The following is a 21521-nucleotide window of genomic DNA, read 5'->3' as shown; positions in this document are numbered from 1 at the left end:
GTTGGTTGCAACACATTTATTTACAAAAAAAAAAAGGCTTAATTATCAGCCATATGATATTAATTTGACTGATAATAACGTACTTGTTGGACAACATTGACATAATCTTTTACTTAGGAGTATTAACCTGTTCTTCTTTTTGCAAATAATTAAGTCGTAGCATGACTTTATGAACTATTTTTGAACTCAGTGTAACATTTGATTGTGTTTGAATTTATGTAAAGTGGCCACACAACAGTCAATTCTGCTCAAAACTGATAGGCAGACACTGGATTTATTATTGTAGAAGTTATTGTGTACGTATCTTTAGACGGGCAGTCTGTGTTGACACTTTTCCTCCATCAGAGAAGGTGTTCCTATGTCCACTTGTTTTTCCCGTCAGCTCCGAGGCTTCTTTGAGAGAGGGAAATGGTCCATTGTTTTAGAAGGGAAGTGCCACTGGCTGCTGTCCAATCCCTTTGTGATTGGCTGGAATGTGGAAGCAAAGGGCCTGGCGCTGAAACTAAACCAGTTAGTGAGAGGACTGTATTTACGTTGGCTGTGATTGTAACACCACAGTGTCCGTATATATCCTCCTGTCACGTCGGTTCAGGCTTCATATGCGACGTGGTGCTCATTTAACTCTCTGTCGGTCCACAGAAGTGACTCTGAAGGTTCACCTGAGCGACGCCAGCACCCACCAGCCCCTGCTCGGAGCTGCCGTGCAGCTCTTTGCCAATCACACGCCTGTAACCGCAGAAACCTCATCAGCTGATGGCAACACCTACCTGCGCTTCCCCTATCGCCTCGGGACGCCGCTGGTCGTCACCGCAACCAAACAGGGATACGTGCCAAACTCAGTGCCCTGGACTCCCTCCAGACTACCTGGTAGGTGTGAATGTGTGTGTGAGAGATATTTTAACCCTCTGAAGAACATTTTTATTCACTGTTGGATCATTTTTCACTGCAGTATAAAATCCTGCACCTCTACGGAAACAACACAACCACGACTAGAAGGAGAGAGAACTCAAAAATATATTCTGTACAGGATGACACAGTTATAATGCAATGAATTAAAGTAAAATTAATTAACTCCAGAAGATAAATGCAGTGTAATCAGTTATTTAAACCATTTAAATCAAGTGTTGTAGCTTCATACATGCTAAAACTGCATGTTTATCTGTTTAAGCCTCTGAACCTCAAGTAGTTCCTGAAAGTTTTTTGCGATTGGATCATTTTTTACTGCGGTATAAAGTCCTGCACCTCTGTGGAAACAGTACAATTATGTCTAGAAGTGCAGAGAACTCACAAATGTGTTCGGTGAAATATAATAGTTATAATTCACATAAATCATTAATTTAAAAAAAAAAAAAAAAAAGAAGTTGAATTTCTTGTTTTGTTTCTCAAAAAAAATTACACACCTGGGTTCATCATGTACAACATTTTTCCAAATGCCCACATGTGTTACCAACACTGCAGCTCTACACACTATAGATAATTTACTACTTATATTTTTAATTTGTCATCATACCTCCATAATTGGTGGCGTCTGCTCTGTAGAAACACAGCCTGCAGGTCAACTGATAAACTTTCTGAATTTTTATTTTATTTATATAATATTTATCACATGTCTGTTGGTCACAAATTACTCAGTCATGGCTTGTGATTCCAATGAAATTTCTCAACTATAAGCTGTAATTTGGGTAATTTTTCCCTATGAAACTGTAAGTTCCAAAAAATGAGTTTAGAAACTGTGGGATAGTTGAAAATGAGCTAATTTTCTCTGTTTTTACAGTTTCAGACTCTAATGAATAGTTTAATTTTGGCAATTTTTTACTGTTTACTCCAGTCATGTAACCTATTACTGCCACCTTCCCCATTAAAACTGTTAATGGAAACAAGCCTAAGTCACATTCGCTAATATTTTGAAATTTTTTGCCACAAATGCAATTGACAATTACATGGAAGCATGGCTAGTTTAGTGGCTAATAAGAGAACTGATATATATAATATATTGTGCCCCAAACTACTTAGGGTACCTAATGTGGCCAATATTTACAACGCAGAAAACACTCAAAATGTTCAAAATTATTGTTATAGTCGGAGCCTTTTACGCCTGTTTCAGAAAGAGGTCAGCAGAGAGATGACACACTACACATTAAGGGGGAAATGAGTAGTTTTAATAGTAGTTAATTTTTACATTTTTATAATTTCAGGCTCTGATAAATTGTGTAATTTTGGCAATTTAACCTGCTTTTTAAACCTACTGGTGGGTTCTTCGGGTTGAGAGGATTGAATACAAACACAAAAATTAAATTGTGAAGTAGCCACATTTTGAAGAAAAGTATTCCCCTAAACTATACAAATGTAGGTTATTGTTTTAACGTTCGCTGCCAGTTTGCTGTGTGTTTATGTGAAAATAAGACTGTATAGGTTTGTGCCAGGTGTGTGAGCTAATGATGAGTGGAGTGCTCCATTACTAATTTATGACAGTAGATGCCAAAACCCAGCGAGGGGGCTGCTTAAGCTTCCCTTTCACTGACACACACACACACTCGTACACAAAACACCTCCCGAGCGCCTGCAGTACAGTGTGTGTGTGTTGGGAGGTGAATGTGGGGGTTTATTATGAGCCAACGGAACGGCGGCCAATTGGATTATCACGCTTACCAGCTCTGAACAATGGAGGAGTGAAAAGAAGGAAGGAAGAGGAAAGAAGTGCAGCCTGCTGGGTCAGACTTCTGTCCTGCTCTGCTGACGGGATGAAAGCAGGAGTATTAAAAATGCATAACGATGCTTTAATGACTGGTTATGTCTGATAGTGATCAGTTAAGTGGCCAGGTAGATTGCAGCCTGTTGTCTGATCTGACAGTGTGTCTGAGCTGCGTTGTGTTTGTTTCCCTTTCTAGTGTTTTCCTCCATCAGTCTGGACCTGCTGCCAGAGAGAGCTGCGACTCTGATGGTGTATGAAGATGTTGTCGAGATTGTTTCCGGCTTACAAGGTAAACTTAGTGTGTATAAGTCTGTCTGTGTTGTCATCAAAAAAAAGTTGGGGTTTTTTTGGCAGCAAGCACCATATCGCAAGGATTTAGCTGTCAAATGAGGAAGGTCTTGTGATATGATGCAGTTTTCAAATATAATCCTTAAAATGCTCTGTAGAATAGAAATGATTCCATTTACATTTCCTCCTGAAAGGTGCAAATAATGCACTTTATGGTCTGATTATTTTGCAACCTACTTCAACCTTTAATTTCTTTGATTATTTATGTTGCAAAAATTGAAAAATACCTGGATTTTACATGCACAAAATGTTTTTCCAAGTGTTACCAATATTGGAACAAGTGGTGGCTCCAAATACTGTAAAAATGCAACTATTTCCATTTCTACAAAGTCAGTATTTTTCACACTAACCTGCAGATCTCACTGTAGAACGATGTTTTACCTGTTAAATGTATCTTTCAACAACTTGCTCCTCTGTTTACTGTTTTAGATTTCCAAACAGTTTTCATTAAAAGAAAATAGTTTTTTGTCAATAAGCACCATATCGCAAAAATTTGGCTGTCAGATGAGAAACTCTTTTTAATATGGTTAAATTCTCAAATATAATCCATAAAAAATACAAATGATTCCATTTACATTTCCTCTTGAAAGGTGCTTAGAGGTTGTTAAAGATAATATTACAAGTTTTACCGATATATATGTAATCACTTTAGATATTTTTAGGATTTTTTTGGAAGATTTTTACTCATTTTTTGAAAATATTTACAAGAATTTTCTTTCCAAATTTGGGGGATTTTTTTTAAAATAAAACTTTTAGGGGAAACTTTTAAGGAATTATTGGAATTTTCTTCCTGAAGGTTTTTCCAAATTTTCAGAAATCTGGAGAATTTTTTGCTGAATTTTTGAATTTTTTTCAGACAAGGAAACAATATTTTTTGGTGCCCATAAATGAGGACAACAGGAGGGTTAAAATCAGTTTTCCCAGCTAATTTTAAGATCTCAATATTCTAAATATCATATCTTATTTCAAGAAATCTTACCAAGCCATTTTTACTTGTTGTATTGGCAGCTTTTTTCACTTATTTCAAGGTAAAAGTTCCTCGAAATAAGTTTTTTTTCTCGTTTTGAGAGGAGCATTTTTTCCAGTGTGCTGGATGTAACTTCCAACAACTTGCTCCTCTGTTTACTGTTTCTGAGCCATGCTGCATTTATTCTATTGTTCCAGTATGTTTTATTTTACTCTCAGCCTCTTTAATTTGTCTCCATATTTGTCTCCTCTCTGCTCCTTGTAATCACGCTGGAATTCAAATGAATATTTAGTGAATTTTTGTCCACCGACTGTTGATCCCAGCTGAGTCAGTCGTGGCTTCACAGTTGCACCCACAAGCACAGAATTTATTAAATATCATGACTTTATGCTTTAATTTGGTTAATTTTCCTAATGGAACTGTACATAGCACATTATTAGTTCATGGATGTTTGGAAATTGAAACATCTGCTGATTGTCTCTGTTGTAAATGTCGTCATTTTTGTGACCTATATTTATCTATTTTTAAAGAAAACATCTTTTTCAAACCTTCTGGCAGACTTTGGGGTTCATAAAGTTGAAGCAAATTCTACTCTGGTGGTCAAACAATCAAAATATGAGGAAGATCTTCTGATGTGCCAAACCAAATACTGTCAAATATTAAGCCAACATGCACAAAGTCCTTAAAATGCTCCGACAAATAGAAAACATTTACACTGCCATGGCAACCAGGCATCTCTGGAGGCAGATCATGTGCTGCAATAAAAAGCTCCAAATGGACCTTGTGGTCAGATTGTTTTTCTGACTGTTGTAAGATCAAGATTGAACTTTGAATCTAGATTTTCACCCAGATTTTGTTTCCCTGCACCATTTTTTTGAGCTCTGAATCCATGTAGCTCTCTTTAAACTCCATGTACACTTCAGTTAAAAGAAAGTAGAGATGTGAAATGACAGGGACTCACAATTTACTTGCTAATTGTGAACTAGAGCTGCAAAGAGCAATCAATTTATCGATCAAGTCAACTATTTTGATTCCTGATTAATCAGTTTGAGTAACTTTTTAGGGGAAAAAATGTCTAAATTCTCTGATTGCAGCTTCTTCAATGTGAATATTTCTGGTTTCTTTCCTTTTTTATGACAGTAAACTGAATATCTTTAGGTTGTATGGACAAAACAATACATCTTGATTGACATTTTCTACATTTTATAGACCAACGAACTGGTTGATTAATTGAGAAAGGCGTAAACAATGAAAATAATCTTTAGTTGCAGCCCTATATGCACTCTTAAACTTCAACTTTATTTGTCCTTTGAAGGGCAAATTGTTATGCAGCAGTTACACAAGCGTTCACAATAAACAAACAATAAAAAGACAATAAAAAGCATTTTAAAAGTGTAAAACACAATAAAAGCAGTAAAAAACACAAGTCATAAAATAGACAGAAGCATTAGTATCTTTAAGTATTTATATGTTTAAAAAAAAAAGCTAATTTAGCTGGACTATTTGTGCTGAAAATTATATGTAAATCAGTTTTTTGACAACGTATTTGCACGCTTGAGTTCACTATATCAGATTTTTATCTATTTTGGAATAAATTAGCATATTTGTTTTTAATAAAAAATGAAAAATACTGCACCTTACATCAAATAGCTGTTGTCTAATAAGATCTAATGGAACAGATACGTAAAAAAAATCAGCTGTCTTCTATACACACATTACAAATGAGCGTGTCTTTGTTAGTCGGCCTCTTTGTTAAAGTGTAATTACATTAGATAAGGCTTTCCCACTCAGGCAGATCAATTTAGCGTCTTTGTCTGCTGGCTCTTTTGTGTTTCTGCGACCGACAAGGGAGTAATTTAACATGTCAGCTGCGTTGTCCGACTACAAAAAAAAACTTCTCGCTTAAATATATGCAGGCACCATTAACATGTAAACCTCCTGAGTGCATCCTGCCCACAGCACGCGCCTCCGACCGACACACTCCGTTTGCCACGATGTTGTGAACTCCGGCCGCCCGGGGGGAGCGATAAACCTTGGCGTGTGGCGCAAGGAAGGATAATAAAAGAGGGGCGACGATGAAGAGGAGGAGGAGGATACAGTATGTGCTGGGAAGTGGGGTTGTGGGTGGAGCAGCCGGAGACAGAAAAAAGGGGAGAACAGGGGGGATGGGAAGAGCAGTGTCCAACAGAAGGGAGGTGAGGGGAAAAAGTGGAGGAAAGGGAGGGCACAGAGAGCAGAAACAGGGTCATTTCCTTTCACGGAAACCGCCACAGAAGGGAAACGACACCTGAATTTCTAGAACGAGCTGCAGAGTTGCAGTGCGGGCTCAGAAAAATCATGTAGCAGAAACACTCTCGTATACAGCTGCAAGCGTGCCTCACTGCTCAGGAATGTGAACTCAGCTCTGTCGGACCACAATGACATCACCTTGCTGACTCCAGCTACATGCAGGAGGTTTTTGTTTTTTTTTAAGTTTATTGCATTTAATGTGCAATTTGTTAATGGCAAGCAGAGGCTGGATGATGAAGAATGAATAGAAACAAACAGCAGAGTATCAGAAAGAAGCATCACGTTCGTCTCTGCTGCATCGATCCAAAGTTACCTCCATTAGGCCTGATTTGATGGTGGATTTATATAGAGGCATTAGATGGAGACAGGGAACACGAGATTGCCTTGTAAAACATGCTAAAACAAACATCAGCACGCAAGATGGACCGTTAAAGTCCGGTGACGTCCAGAATGCTCCACTGAATTTAATAGAGACTGAATGAGAAAATCTTACCTAACTTTAACCCTCGTGTCGTCCTGCGGGTCAAAATTGACCCATATTAAAGTTTGAAAATGTGGAAAAAATATATATTTCCACAGTGAAATTTCTGATGTCCACATTTTCAACATTTTTGGGAAATCTTTGAACATTTTTTGGTGGGAAAAAAAAAACTGTTTCTTAAGAACATTCACAAAAAATTTTTTCTTTGGGCTGAATAAATCTTCTCTAATCTTATCTTCGTTTGTATCCAGCTGCTGTAACGTGTGAATTCCCCCACTGAGGGATCAGTATGGTTTATTTTGTCTCACAGTTTCTGACTTCTGTCTTTCTGCTTCTCTCTCAAAGGTTTAAGAAGCCAGCCCAACGTTCATTTCCTGCGCCGAGCCCTCAGCCTCCCTTCCAACACGTCCTACGCCAACCTGACCGCTCTGCTCACCGTGGCCAACTCCCCGTCACACATCCAGCACTTTCCACACCTGCAGGTTCTGGGTGGCAACGGTACAGGTGAGGCGCAAAAGAAATAAGACTGAGGAGAGTGGGTGAGGGATGAAAAGCTGCTGAGAGGGGGGCGGGGAGCGAAGAGAGGCCTCGTTATCTGACCTCCTGAAACACAATAACCCCTGTGTGTGCTTTCTGTTCTAACACGAGCCCAGAGGCCGAATCTTACCCACGTCTTGATGTGTGTGTCGTCTGATTTTTGTGCATTATCCACCTTCTCCCTGCAGGCAGCGGCATTTGTGCTTTGTGACATTTTCCAACCTCGCAGTCCTTTCAACCCTCCATCCCGTTTCCTTCTTTTCCTGCCTTCGCCTTGTTTTCTTTCCTGTCTTCGCCCTGACAACTCTCCTTTATCTGAGCTGTTTTATGTTCCCCCTCCTGCCGTCTGCTGCTTTCTTTGCGCCCCCTCCTGTGCACTTTACTCCCTTTTGCTTTTTCGCTGCATTTTTTCACTCTTGTAATCGCTCTGCTGCTCTCATAGGCTCTGAGAAGAAGTTCGAGTTGACTCCTGTGGCGGCCATTTCTGTTCACCTGTTGGCCAGCGATGGCGTGGAGCTGCAGGTGAACGATCCAATCACAGTTTCTGTTCCTCTGCCGCCCGACAGCGGCCTGAAGGAGAATGATCACATCCCTGCTTGGAGATTTGACCCCCGTATGGGTATGTACACTTTCTGACTGGGAGCTCTTGTAGGTTTATGTGTTAATACCGGTGCAAAAATAACTCGGTAATATATTTACTTTAGTGCAAATGATTTGCAAAGTGATCACAACAGGGGCATTAACACAAACCACGCGCACACGGCTCACAGTTTGTATCCGAGTGGTGAATGGAATTATTCATGAGGTCGTAAAAATGACCAGCGTACGGCTCCACATTAATCTGCAAATCAAAGCGCTGCGACACATCACAAGATTGGACCGTGGATGCATAATCTCCCCAGGGGCTCAGTTAAATCTTGAACTGACCTAAACAATAGCAAAGAGCTCGGTGGTGTTTGTGGCTCGTAAAGGAGAGACTCTGTTGTCAAATGTCTCGCACCGTGACACACACAGTTTCCTCTGAAGACGGTCTTCACTGGAAGACAGTGATTAGGTCAACAGTTGAGTCAGACATGTCTGCACTACAAAGCATCCCTCAGCATGTACATTAGTCTCTCATTTACAGACGTACAGTCTCTCTGCATTGTGTCTGTGCTCTGCCGGTTGCAGGAAAAGGTCTTTATGATCTATTAAAGTTCTTCTGGTGAAGTTAAATGCGCTCCGTTGGTTGAATCAGCCTTCAAACATACTTTTGTAGTTTGGTCTGGAGATCAAATGGGTATTAGATTGCATTTATTTAACCCTGCAGAAACCCTGATAATGCAGTTTACCGTGACAAAACATGAATAATTACCACTTGACAGATGTATAAATGCTGCTAAGTGAACTGCAGCTTTGTTTATTCTGAGTTAAGCTGTCACTTTGTTGCTCTGAAACAGAATAATCATTGGGAAATTTGATTCCTAATGTAGTTTATTGTTAGAAATTGCTTCATCTTAACTTTCTAAACATCAAAACCTGCCTGCAGGTTTGACAGGTTTGTCTTGTTTTACAAAAATCACCAAAATTTAACCATTTACTAGAGCGAGAAACGATAAAAACAGAAAGAATTGTTGAATTTTCAACTGTCCCATGGTCCTTTAATTGATCTTCTGTGACGTACAGTTTCATCTGAAAAATCAACAAAATAAGCTTTAATCTGTCAATACTGTACTATTTCATTCTCATTTCTCATTTCTGTACATATTGTAAACACTATTGCTACTATTTTATTATTATTATATTACTATTACTGTGTTTATTGCCACATAAGCTGCTGTAACAATGTGAATTTCCCCTGGAGTGGGGAGAAATAGAGGACTATCTTATCTTAAAAATCTTCAAAATGATTTTATTCTATAAGTCTTAGTTAAAAATTTACCAAAAATACAGCATTTGCACATTTCAGATTCTGTAAAATACTCAAAAATTTTGCATTCCTCAGCGCAACTCTGAAGCCATTAGTGACTCGACTTCAATAAACAGTCACTTTACAAAAGATTAGAAACAAAAAGCAGAAAGAATACTTAGATTTTCAGCTTTCTGTCCTTAAACAAGATCTGAGTTTAAAATCGTTGTATTTCATCCAAATCACTTTATTCTACACGCGTCCTTCATACATACAATGTTTAGACTAAACAGATTCTGTAAAAAAACAAAAAAATTTGCGCTTCTCTGCACATCCGTGAAGCCATGACTGACTCAGCTGTGACCAACAGTCACTTGACAAATATTCTGAGAGTTTTCATTTGAAATGCAGGCTGCGTTTACACAGAGTGGAGGGGAGACAAATGTTAAAACAAATTACAGAGACTGGGAGCAAAATAAAACATTCTTCATCAATAAAATAAATGCAGCATGGCTAAAAAATAGTACACAGACGAGCAAGTTTTTTGAAATGTTTCTAGAGCTGATATGCAAAGTAGTGTGAGAACTGCTGAGTTTGTAGACGCTGCAAAAACATAAATAGTTCGAGTTCTCTCTACTTCTGGTCTGTTTCCATAGAGGTGCAGGACTTTACATTGCAGTGAAAAATGAGCCTGCAGTGAGCTAAAAATGTGCTAGAAGTAAAAAAAAAAAAACGCCAGAGGTCGGAGGGTTAAGATTGGAGGAAACAAAAAAGAGGAAGTCGGGATATTCAAAGAGGAAAAACAAATATACAAGAGATGCTGAGATGGAAAAACACTTCACAAGCGGAGGAAACGAGCAGGACAAACAGGGGGAGTGGAAGGACAGATAAGGAGGAAAGACACAAGGAACAGAGGCGAAGAGAAACGAGAGAAGCCGTGTGACTCAGCAAACACTGTGCCCATCCCTGCCCAGATTCACCCTGTCTGAGCTGTTTACACTGGGGAGTCCTCTCTGTGTGGCTGACCTGTTCAATACCGACATTTAATGACTCCATTCCCACGCTTGCGTACAATGCAGCGGACTTCTTCAGACACAATGCAAACATTTATATTGTCAACACGGCCCCGTATGTCGCTTCTGCTTCTCGCCCATTCATGCAAAGTCAACACGAGCGGCCGCAGATCGTGGTCGCCTCATCTGGGAGATATTTGCATCATGTCGGGACGAAGGCGCGTCTGTTTATGACACACACTACAGGTGAATCTGATCTGTTTGCATATGACATCATTTCTTTCCACGCTTGCTTGGCGTCCAACAATACATGAGAAGATGTCGGTTATTCAAGAGGAACTGGTTCGTCTTCCATGTGCGCACTTTATTCAACAGAGCTTCTTTGTGGGGGACCAGATGGATATCAAAGTTGTTTTGTTTTTTTTTGTTTATTAGGCTCAGTTTAACACACGCATAACCACACACACACACACACGCACACACACGCACACACACACTCTTAACTGCTCAACTCAATCAGGAGTTTCTGTTGTGTTACTTATTTGGCGGGTTGCTAAGGAACATGAGATGTAGCCTGGAGAGGGGTCCGGGGACAGCTTCTGTTGTGGAAATACTCGCTGCAGCAGACTGTGTGGAGGCTATAAGTGTGTGTGTGTGTGTGTGTGTGTGTGTGTGTGTTCTTTCAGCCTTAATCAAAGCCCTTTTTATAGCCGCTGCATGTTGATACTTTGGGCATTTTAAAGCCGAGCCCAGAAGATCTTTAAACCACCACAGGAGCAAACGTGGACCAGATTTTTAGGCTTCATTCGCTCATTGTGTCATTGTTAACCCCCTGAATCCCCCGTGAAGCAGTTTCTGTCGGTTTTTGTGGTTCCTGTCACATTTTTCCTCACCGTGGGCTCGTTTTTCACTGCAATATAAAGTCCTGCACCTCTGTGGAAACAGAACAACCATGAAGAAGGAGAGAGAATTTAAAAATACAATGCTATACATCATTTTAAAAGGGAAAAAGTTGAATTTCTTTGATTATTTATTATGCAAAAATTGAAAAATCCTGGACTCAGCATTTTCCCAAGTGGAAAATAATATGATACGACAAGATATGATGGAACCTTGTTAATCCAGAAGGTGGATTTACGTCCCAGATGTTGTTGTAAAAAAAATTGTGGCTCTGTAAATCATAGATATTTAACTATTTCCATTTTTACAACTTGTTCAAACTCTGCTTTTCTTAACTTTACTCTGCACATCTACTGGAGAACGATGTTTCACCATGCTGAATGCATCTTCTTATTCTGTTTTTGAGCCATGCTGCATTTATTTTCCATACTTATCTCTTCCCTGTTATGTCAAAAACTCTCTGAATTTTTGCCACCAGACTGTTGGTTGCAGCTGAGTCAGTCATGGGTTTACTGTTGTACACGGGAGTGCAGAATATTTAGTTTTTTACAGATTCTGTGTAGGGCAAGCACCTTAATTTTGGTGATTTGGATGAGATATCCTGATGTTAAACTTAGATTTGGTTAATTGTATTGTTCAAGAACCTTCGAAAAGTAGAAAATCAAACCATTCTTTCTATTTTTACGATTTCTATTTATGATAAATGGTGTATTGTAAACATAAGCGCCTTTCACACCTTCTAGCAGGCTTTGCGGTTGGGAGATTTAATATCGATGCAGATTTCCGACTTCCTGATGTGTAACTTCGCATAAACACAGAAACAAAGTGGGTCTCGCCATGTTTGCCCTGAGACACAGAGGATTGGAAGTGTAAAAGCACAGGCGAGTGTTTCCTCTTGGAGCAGATTTAACTGTGTGCCAATCAATCAGGGCCTTTGGCTTTGTAGTGGTTTTTAGGAATGGCAGCGCTGGAGCTGCTATTGTGTTTAGTGTTTCCTATTCATCTTCTCCCACTGTTGTTTGCATGCTGCCTCCCTGTGGGTGACTTGGGTACTACCAAAACACTCGAATTCTAATGTATGTAATGGTATTAAAGACTCGAAAAAAAAAGAATTGAATTTGGTGTCTGATATAAAGCCCAATTTTGAGTCATTTTGGACAAAAACGAGCTTAAATTTGTCAGTTTTTTTGAGACAAAACTGAAAGTCTGAACACTAAATGGTGTAATTTTGGCAGTGTTAAAAACATGCTCTTCAAACCTGCTGACAATTTTTAGGCATCAGAGCGTTAAATTACTTGTAATAAAATTTACAAATTGTTTGACCTTGAACTTAAGTCATTTCCTCTTGATACACATTTTAATGCTGTTAAGTGAGTTGCTGAGTTAAGGGGAGTCAGGTGGGAAGTTGCTGCAGGACGTGCAGTCGCCACTTTGCCGCTGATTTATTCACTACGAAGGTGACAGTTTCCCAAACACAGAATAATTGTGGGTAAATGTGATTTGTGTGTTTGTGTGTGCAGGCGCCTGGATAAAGAGCAGCTGGGCTCATGTGCAGAGGGACGGAAACCAGCTCAGTCTGACCTACATTGCTCCTCAGCTGGGATACTGGGTGGCCGCCATGTCCCCTCTACACTCAGGTGAGAATCTGAAAAAAACTATATTTACTTTGCAGAAAACAGCACACATTTAGGGTTGTGGTCACCTGCACACCCTGTTTATTTGTCCTGCACAAAGCTGTAGAATATAGATGTAATCCAAACAAACACTGCAAGAATTCTGCCAACAAGCTCATGTGTCAGTGAAGTTTTTGTTTCTCTTTCAGGTCCAGTGGTTGCGAAGGACATCAGCACATACCACACTGTGTTTTTGTTGGCTATACTGGGAGGAATGGCTCTCATCCTGCTCTGCCTGCTCTGCCTCCTGTTGTACTACTGCAGGTGTGTCCAAATCTTTCCACAGCAAACGTCTGGGATACTGGGAAAACAGGCCTTACAATATTTTAGTTTTTCTGCAGTTATGAATTAAAAAAAAGAAATAAAATTGAATTTTCATCAGATGACTTAAAAACATATTTAGAAGAATGAATCACTCTATAATTTTAGAGGTGATTTTATAGGGAAGTGCATCTTAATCAAAAATCCAAAATATTTTTTTTAAAGGGCTGCTGACATAGTAGAGCTCCACGATACTGGAAAAACTGAGTAGTTTTTCTGCAATTGTATAACTCTGGACAGAAATAATCTCTCAAGAGTTACAGGCTGAAATCTGAAAATAAAAACCAAAATTTAAAAAGCTGAAAAAAAGCCACTGCTGACACAGTAGGGCAGCACAGTACTGGAAAAAGCTGACATTACAGTATTTAGTTTTCTGCAATTGTATAAAGGGAGAAAAATAACTGGAATTTTCAGCAGATTAATGAAATAACTCTTTTTGGAAAGAAAGAATCACTCCAGAATTATAGGGCAGATTTTAAGGGGAGGAAATCTACATTAAAAATGTGAAATATTTTTTTTAAAAAGCTGAAAAAATCCACTGCTGGCACAGTATTGCTGCACAGTACTGGAAAAACTGACGTTGCAATATTTTGTTTTTCTGCAATTGTATAAAGAAAGAAAAAAATTGAATTATCACCAGATGAATTTATTAACTATTTGTTTACAGACACATTCTGTGAATGATGAACATTCTGGACTTTTAAACTACCCTGTGCAATATTATTATTTCTTGTATGTGTTTCATACGTTACATACGTTTGCCTTCCCTGTGTGTGATTATGCACATCACAATGTTGATGTTGAAGAAACAGATCGATATATTCACCAAAAGCAAATTCGATATTCAAACAATATCAGCGCTGTACAGTAGAAAATGTGAATATGCTATTTTAGGATTCATATTTTTGACCTTGACATCATCCAGAAGAACTCATGTTATTACAAGAACATTTTATGACGCGTTTAATTTAACTAAACAAACCACGTTTTGAATATTTTTGTTTTCTGCCATGTAGAACCTGTTTTTGCATCATCTGAGCTTACTGAAGTAAACTCGTTGTTTTCATTCATTCATCAGTTCGTCGGTGATAATGGCACCAAAACAATCAATCTCTCATGGAAATAAAAGCAAGTAATCTCACGTAAAGCTGTCTGAGAGTGCTGAGGTTTTATGTTGCTTAGAGGTAAACGCAGTGGACTAGAAGTGCACAAACACTCAGGTACCGCCGCTGTAAAAGTTGGTGTCCAGTCTCAGTATAACCAAACAAAAAGTGATTTATTGTCAAAATGTTTGCTCATGAAAGAAGCTTTAAAGTCGAAGTGATTTCTCTGATTGAGTTCTAACCTCTGCTGTGTCTCTGTGTTGTCCAGACGTCGCTGTTTGAAGCCCCGAGGGTCTCACCGTAAACTGACCATGTCCTCCGGTCTGGACAGCAGTAAGAGGGACCAGGCCACCTCCATGTCCCACCTGAACCTCATCAGCAACGAGGTCCGTACCACTTTAAGCTCTGTGATCAGGCTGCTTTCCCCTGTTTACAAAAGGAACTTCTCTTATTTTACCCGTCTAAATTTGTCCAACCCTCTGAACTCCAATTAGCTGCACATTTTTCCTCACTGTGGGTTCATTTTTCGCTTATCCTGCACCTCTATGGAGACACAACCATGACTAGAAGGAGAGAGAACCCAGAATTGTGTCCTGTGCAGAATAACACAATTATGTCGCAAGTCATTATATAAAAACAAAAAATGATTAATTTATTCACTAGAAAATGAAACATTGGCTCAAAAATAACAGGTGTTGCCAAATACTGGAAAAATGTTGGCTCTATACACTGGAAAACATGCCCCTCTCAAAACAAGATAAAAGACTTATTTCAAGGAACTTTTACCTTGAAATAAGTGAAAAAATCTGCCAATAGAACGAGTGAAAAATGGCTTGGTAAGATTTCTAGAAATAAGATATGATATTTAGAATATTGAGATCTTAAAATTAGCTGGGAAAACTTATTTTAAGCTATATTTTACCAGGATTGTCAAGCTTAGGTGTCTTAAAATAAGCCAGACATGCTAAAAAAAAGAAAGTAGCAGTTTTTCACTCAAAAATAGATTTTTGCTTTCATGTAACCTCCTAATTTGAGAAGTATTTATCTTAAATGAAGTGGGATGAGACATTTTGACTAAAAATAAGACAAATAGACTTGGTAAGATTTTGAGTTTTTGCAGTGTACAGGGTGTCCCTAAAGTCTTGACACACAGGAAGTCTCATTAACTGGAATTTTTTTGCCTCCACAGATTAAATATGGCTTTGTTGAAAGATTAAATTCACATGCTATCTTTCGATATGTCCATCCTTCACGTCCACTGAGAAGTTCCAGTTCAACTCTTTTTTTGACTAAGCCATATTTAATCTGTGGTTTCCAGATTTTAGGGACACCTTGTATACTATAGGTATTTTCCTCCCTGAATTTTTATAAAGTTTGTGTTTTCCGTCTGCACATCAGTGCTGCTTTATTCTCTTGTTCATCTGAAATCACTGAATTTTTGTCATGTGACTGTTGGTTATAGCTGAGTCAACCATGGCTTCCTAGTTGCACAGGAAAGTGCAGAATTTTATGTTTTTGGCACTTTTTCATTACTGCAAACAGTGGGTTTTTTGGTGAATTTTTGGCAAATTTCTGAAGAAAGCATGTAAAATAAGGAGAATTTAATCAAATATCTACTTCAAGCGTATTTTTGGCCAGTTTTCCTGACAAAATCCTAAACTATAAATTATTTTACCACTTAAATTTTAATATTTCTCCTCTGCCCTTTATAAACACTGCACACCTGAAGTTCAGGTGAAAAATCCCTGAATTTTTGTGATGTCGTTGTTTGCAGCTGAGTCAGTTGTAGCCTCTCAGGAGCGGATAATTATTTTTAAAATAAAGTAGAATCTGTTGCAAATAGTTGAGTTTCTCCAAGTTTTTAAATGAAACATGTAGAATTAAGTGGTTATGATGAATTATCACTATTTTGAGCTTAGATTTTCTTAATTTTCCCACAGAAAGTTCATACATTATTACTTCACAAACTGTTTAAAAGTTAAAAACTTGATGATTCTTTGTTTTTGCAGTTTCTGGCTCTCATAAATGGTGTCATTTTAGTAATTTTGAAAAGATAACTTGTTAAATTTTTGGGGTTCAGAGGGTAAAAGGAGTCGAGAATACATTAATTGCTGCTTAACTTAAGTAACTGAATATTGGTGCATCAGATGCATTTTGGGTAATATTTTGACGAGTAAGAACAGTAAATCTTGAAGCTAACCCTCTGAAAGAGCACAGATGAATCTCTGGTTCACTGTCTGAAGTTAAACAGTTTGTTATATTCTGCTTTATGTGAGTGTGTCTAAAAAGTTTTTCTCTTTTTGTCGTTTCCAGGTGCAGCTTGAACTTGTTTCAACAGCGACTGAGCCTGACATGATGACTCCGATGCTGAAGCCTTCCTCCTACGAGCACCAAGACAATCAGCGTCAACACAACCTAATCCACCACAGCAAACACAGCCGCTCGTCTCTTGGCAACAACAGCCACCACGGCTCGTCTCTCGGCAACCTGACGCCTCGCAGCAGAGACTACCGGCAGTCGGTGGAGACGTTCCAACTCAGAACTGCACTTTCATCCGGGACCGACCGAGGTTACCGTCAATCATACACCTCCGTCTGCTCGTCCAGCAACCACTTCTCTGACCCGCTGTCGTCAACCAATCACGGTCAGGTGTCGGCCACGCAGCTGAGCGGCGTTGGCATCATCGACTGCATCTCCCCCTCGTCCCCTCCTCACTCCCCCAGTAGAGGGGAGGGAGGGGAGTGCAGGGCTCCGGACCACCTCCTGTCCCGCTCAGTGGACCACCTGGAGCGACCCGGCTCCCAGCTGCTCTCCCGGCCGGGCCAGCTGCTCTGCTGCGGCTCTGTGGACTTGCTGAGCGGAGGCGAGGGCTACCCCAGAGTGCGCCCCACGCTGGTGATCCCGGCGCACTACATGCGGCTGCCTGGGGAGCACCCTCTGTCCGGTCAGGCCCTCCTGCTGCAGACCGACCAGCAGAGCGACCTGGAGACCATCCAGGCCGAGCTCAACGCCTCACACTCCCAGCAGCCCCTGGGGCAAACTGGGACCGACTGCACCCCGGGTCCCACCAAGCAGGGCGACGGCGAGGCTCGCGGGTTGCCGGAGTCACTTTCCATTCCCGGAGCTCTTGGCGAAACGGCTCTGGTGGAAATAAACAGTGAGGACACCTTGTTGGCTGAAAAGACTCTCATGGAGCTGAGAGGGGGGAAGCCGCTGCCTCACCCCCGGGCCTGGTTCGTCTCACTGGACGGACGCTCCAACGCTCACATCCGCCACTCCTACATCGACCTCCAACGGGCCGGGTGCCATGGCAACACGGGAGGCCAGCAGGGGAGGCACGGCAACGACGCCAGTTTGGACTCTGGCGTCGACCTGAACGAGCCGAGAGTCGGCCGTAAGGGGAGGGACGCCGAGCGGGAGGAGCGGGAGGTCGAGAGATCGAAGGGCGCTACGCCAGCATCGGCCTACACCCAGCTGGTCTACGTGGATGATCTGGACGGGGGAGGCAGCGAGGAGGACAAGTGCAGCCCCCAGGACAGCGAAACAGGAGCCAACCTGTCAGACAAAGCCGAGGGCAGCAGAGGGGACGCGGAGGGCAAAAGAGCCGAGGGGGTCCGGATTCAAGAAGACCCACCCTCACTCTCCTCCTCATCCCCCAACTCTCCTCCTCCGCTGCCGACACCGGACGGGATGATGGGGTTCAGGACCGATCACGGGCTGATGTCGGTCTCCCCGGACGACGAGGCAGCTCAGGAGGACGCAGAGGAGGAGAAGAAGAGCCCCTGGCAGAGGAGGGAGGAGCGCCCCCTGTTGGCCTTCAACCTCAAATGATTCACATTGAAGAAAGGTTTTCTGAAATCTGTCTCTAGAGGAAACTCACACGCTAAGAGCTTCATGGAAAGTGTTTGATGTGAAACAGTCACTCCTCATTATGCAAAAATTACAAAGTTTACCAGAAGTTATAGAGTCAATCAAGTGGGATACAGATACACACTTTATTATTTCCTATATAAGATGCAAGTAGGTAAAACCAAATAACTAAAATCTAAAAGGAAACAGAATTAAAGCTAGAAACTAGGCTCACACTCTGAGCATAAATGCATCTTTTGCCGCACGTTTCACTCTTCTTTTCCTTCTCCTTCCAATTTAACATGTTAGCATTTTCAGAATCCCCTTCACTACAGAAGAACGTAATCTAAAAGCTTTAAATGAGGAGTTTTATAGAAGAAATGGATCATGCAATAAGATAAGTCCGCTTGGTTCTTTCAGGGATTTAGCCAGGGGCACCATCACTGCATCCTGGGCTCAGCTTGTCCTCGCTTTTATCACCACCCTACACGATTATGATTGTACTTGAATAAATACAAACACGTCAAAGCATTTTTCTTACATAGCAAAACAATAACGAGGTGCTGTGGGGACAGCTCTGACTCTGCAGGACTGATCTAGTGCTAACTAGGAAAGCACTTAGAAAACGCAGACCTCCATCAAGGTCAGTAGTTCACACTTCCATTGTATGTGATTTCGCACTCTAATCCAAACTTAATTGGTTCTTCTATTGCTTTTCGTGCTCCATCTCTCCGACTTGTTTTACACACACACACACCTTAGACATGTGTTGTTAGATTTAGTTCAGTTAATTTTTTGTTTCATTCATTTACAAAATTTAGTTTAGTCCCACCTCACACAGTTCTGCTGAAAGTCACGTTTTTGTTTTTACGTCTTTAAACCGAATGTATTTGGCAAAGCTAAGCCCAGGATACAGTGATGGTGTCCCTGCAAAACAGTAACCGGTAGAGCTGCAGTGATTCATTTCGTAGTTGTCAAGTATTAAGTTAATCGGCAACAAACTGAGTATTCATTTAGAGCCATTTTAAAGAAATAAACAAGCAAAAACCTCTTATTGCAGCTTCCAAAATGGGAGTATTTTCTGGTTCTTTTCTCCACTATGACAGTAAATTCAGTATGTATTTAGTGACATTTTAATAACCAAACAGCTAACCGACTAATTGGGAAAATAATTATTTGCAGCCACAATCTATATGGATACACAATAAAATGGAAATAAACTATTTGAAAGAGGTTAGAGCTGTTCCACTTTATGTCACTGAAGCTCTATATGGGAAGTTTGTACTAAAAATACTTTAAAGAACGACGAATCTGGATTTTGATTCTCATTTCTTACGCTACAATCACTTTAGGGAGGATTTATTAGCAGGAAAACACATTAGGAGATGCATTAGAGTGTGAGTTTTGTTTTAAGACAGACTTTTAAAACCGTAACCTCGACTCCTCCTCTGACCACGGCGTGAAGGATTTACCTGTTGAAATCGAAGCCCTTTGTTCTTCACATAGCACTGAGAAAATATTTCCGCACTGGGAACTCTTCTAGTCCAGAAATGAACAATTCAGCTCCTTCACGAACTCCCCGGGATGCTTTACGAAACGTCATCGTCACCATGAACATACACTTCGCCTGAGAGGGGACACGGACGGACTCTGGAGGCAAGAAATTAGGATATTTTATGCACAATAAATATATGCCTTTTTTTTATAAATAGCCTTGTAGACACAGTCGTTGGGTGGTTCTCAGAAATCAAACACTACAGGAGGCTTTCTTCTTGAGCCATATTGGCCTCAGAAACGAGATTAGAACCCCAGTTTAGCCGGAAATTAAAAGTATGTTCCGGTTTTAGTCTGTTTCACTCATGATCTACAAACAAACATGCAAATCCTGAACTTTGAGTGGTTTTTTTTTGTTTGTTTTTTGTTTTTTTAAGAGTTTAATCTAGCCCGTCGGACGGCTCTGTGAAAACGAAATGAAACCACTATCCGCTCAGATAATGTGACAGAGCGCTCTGCTGGTGCATGAGGACGTAATACCACTATGAAAATATAGTTCCACCCAAAAACACGCGAGGTGTAATAATAATAAAACTGATAATATGAAGGGTTTTTGTATTTGTTGAACCACTGACCGGCGTATTTTTGCTCTGAAGGCTATGCATCACTTTTATACGGCTGCTTGAGATGCCTTTTTTTTGTAAGTTTTGATTTAATTAATTGCCAACATGAAGTATTTTACCTGAAAATAGGCTATTTTTTATTTCTTTAAGGGCTTTTCCTTCTCACCCACCTTATTGTTAGAACACCACATAACCTTTAACTGTTTTTGCTTGCTGTGTTTCACCTTATTTTTTTTTTAATCCCCCCCTCACACCCCCATGATCCAAGTGCCTTTGAACAACCGACCGGACTCTACAGCGAATTTTGCGGAACAGATTTATTTATTTCTCACCTTCTTTTGCCTTCAGCTTTTCCTCCTCTACCTCAGCCCTCCCGTTCTCTCTTTCCTGCTTGTGAAAGGAAGCATGCAGTAAACTTTCCTCAGCACTATTACAAGCGACGCTGCAGACCTCTCAGAAAATGTCCACCAGCTACTCCTGCTGCTGCTGCAATCGTAAAATCCTCCAAACAGCAATCAGCAAAAAACATTGATTTCTATTCGAGCGAGTGGTCGATGACTTGCAGAAGTTTAAAGTGAAGCTAAGTGCGATTGTATGTGAAGCTTAACGGCAGGTCATTTCAGTGCATTTTTTTATGTTTTTTCTGTGTTTTCCGAGGGTGAATGGTCTGCTGAGTTTGTGTTACATCCAATCAAGGTCCATGTAGTCATAGCAATCATATTCCAGAGTGTGTATAGTTTTTCCTTGGGTCTGCCTGATGGAAACAGTGTGTAAGTCGGTGTCGTGAATGGCCTTTTCTCTCTCTTAGTATCCCACGGCAACCTTCAGATCGAGGGTGGAGTAGCAATACAGCCTCCTGAGTGTGTAAATCGGTTGCTTGCATTATATTTGAAGCCTATTATTCTAAATAAACAGCCAAACTGGAGTTTTCTGTGTGTGTCTGTGTTTGCAAACTAGAGAAGTAGTTGTTCGTCTTCAACAACGGACCCTTTTTTATCGTAAATGTGTCTACTAAATATTAAACATTTCAGTATTATTACATTATTTGTGCTTTTGTAAACATTATTAAACAAAAGTACCGTTCAGTACTGTTCAATTTGTGTTTATTGCCAAAGCAAAATCTTAAATTGCAAATGTAACAAAATAAGATTCTATAAAATGAGTTCATATGATATCAGACTAAAAGCTTTAATTAGGATGATGAGCTGACAAAAGATGAGACCACAAACAACATCTGAAGAGATAATATTAAAAATAATTTAAAGATAAGTTGATACAGTAATTTCAGATGAATAGTTTTGGACACGGTATTTTAAAAAAAAAAAAAATAAAACTTCAGTATA

General features: G+C 40.1%; 2 protein-coding genes across 2 annotated transcripts in view; both read left to right on the top strand.

The window, feature by feature from the left end:
- Positions 1-21103, top strand: part of fam171a1 (family with sequence similarity 171 member A1) — a 51060-nt gene extending 29957 nt beyond the window's left edge. The window contains exons 4-11 of the mRNA XM_055013614.1: positions 640-867; positions 2889-2981; positions 7123-7281; positions 7757-7933; positions 12636-12752; positions 12938-13052; positions 14481-14598; positions 16526-21103. Of these exons, the coding sequence (XP_054869589.1) occupies positions 640-867; positions 2889-2981; positions 7123-7281; positions 7757-7933; positions 12636-12752; positions 12938-13052; positions 14481-14598; positions 16526-18043 (2525 nt within the window). The 3' untranslated portion in view covers positions 18044-21103. The remainder of the gene's footprint in view (positions 1-639; positions 868-2888; positions 2982-7122; positions 7282-7756; positions 7934-12635; positions 12753-12937; positions 13053-14480; positions 14599-16525) is intronic.
- Positions 1-21521, top strand: part of crot (carnitine O-octanoyltransferase) — a 77125-nt gene that overhangs the window by 10287 nt on the left and 45317 nt on the right. The window lies entirely within an intron of this gene.

The sequence above is a fragment of the Amphiprion ocellaris genome, chromosome 9 (assembly GCF_022539595.1).
Source record: "Amphiprion ocellaris isolate individual 3 ecotype Okinawa chromosome 9, ASM2253959v1, whole genome shotgun sequence".
Classification (NCBI taxonomy): domain Eukaryota; kingdom Metazoa; phylum Chordata; class Actinopteri; family Pomacentridae; genus Amphiprion; species Amphiprion ocellaris.
This window is presented reverse-complemented; position numbering and strand designations above follow the sequence as displayed.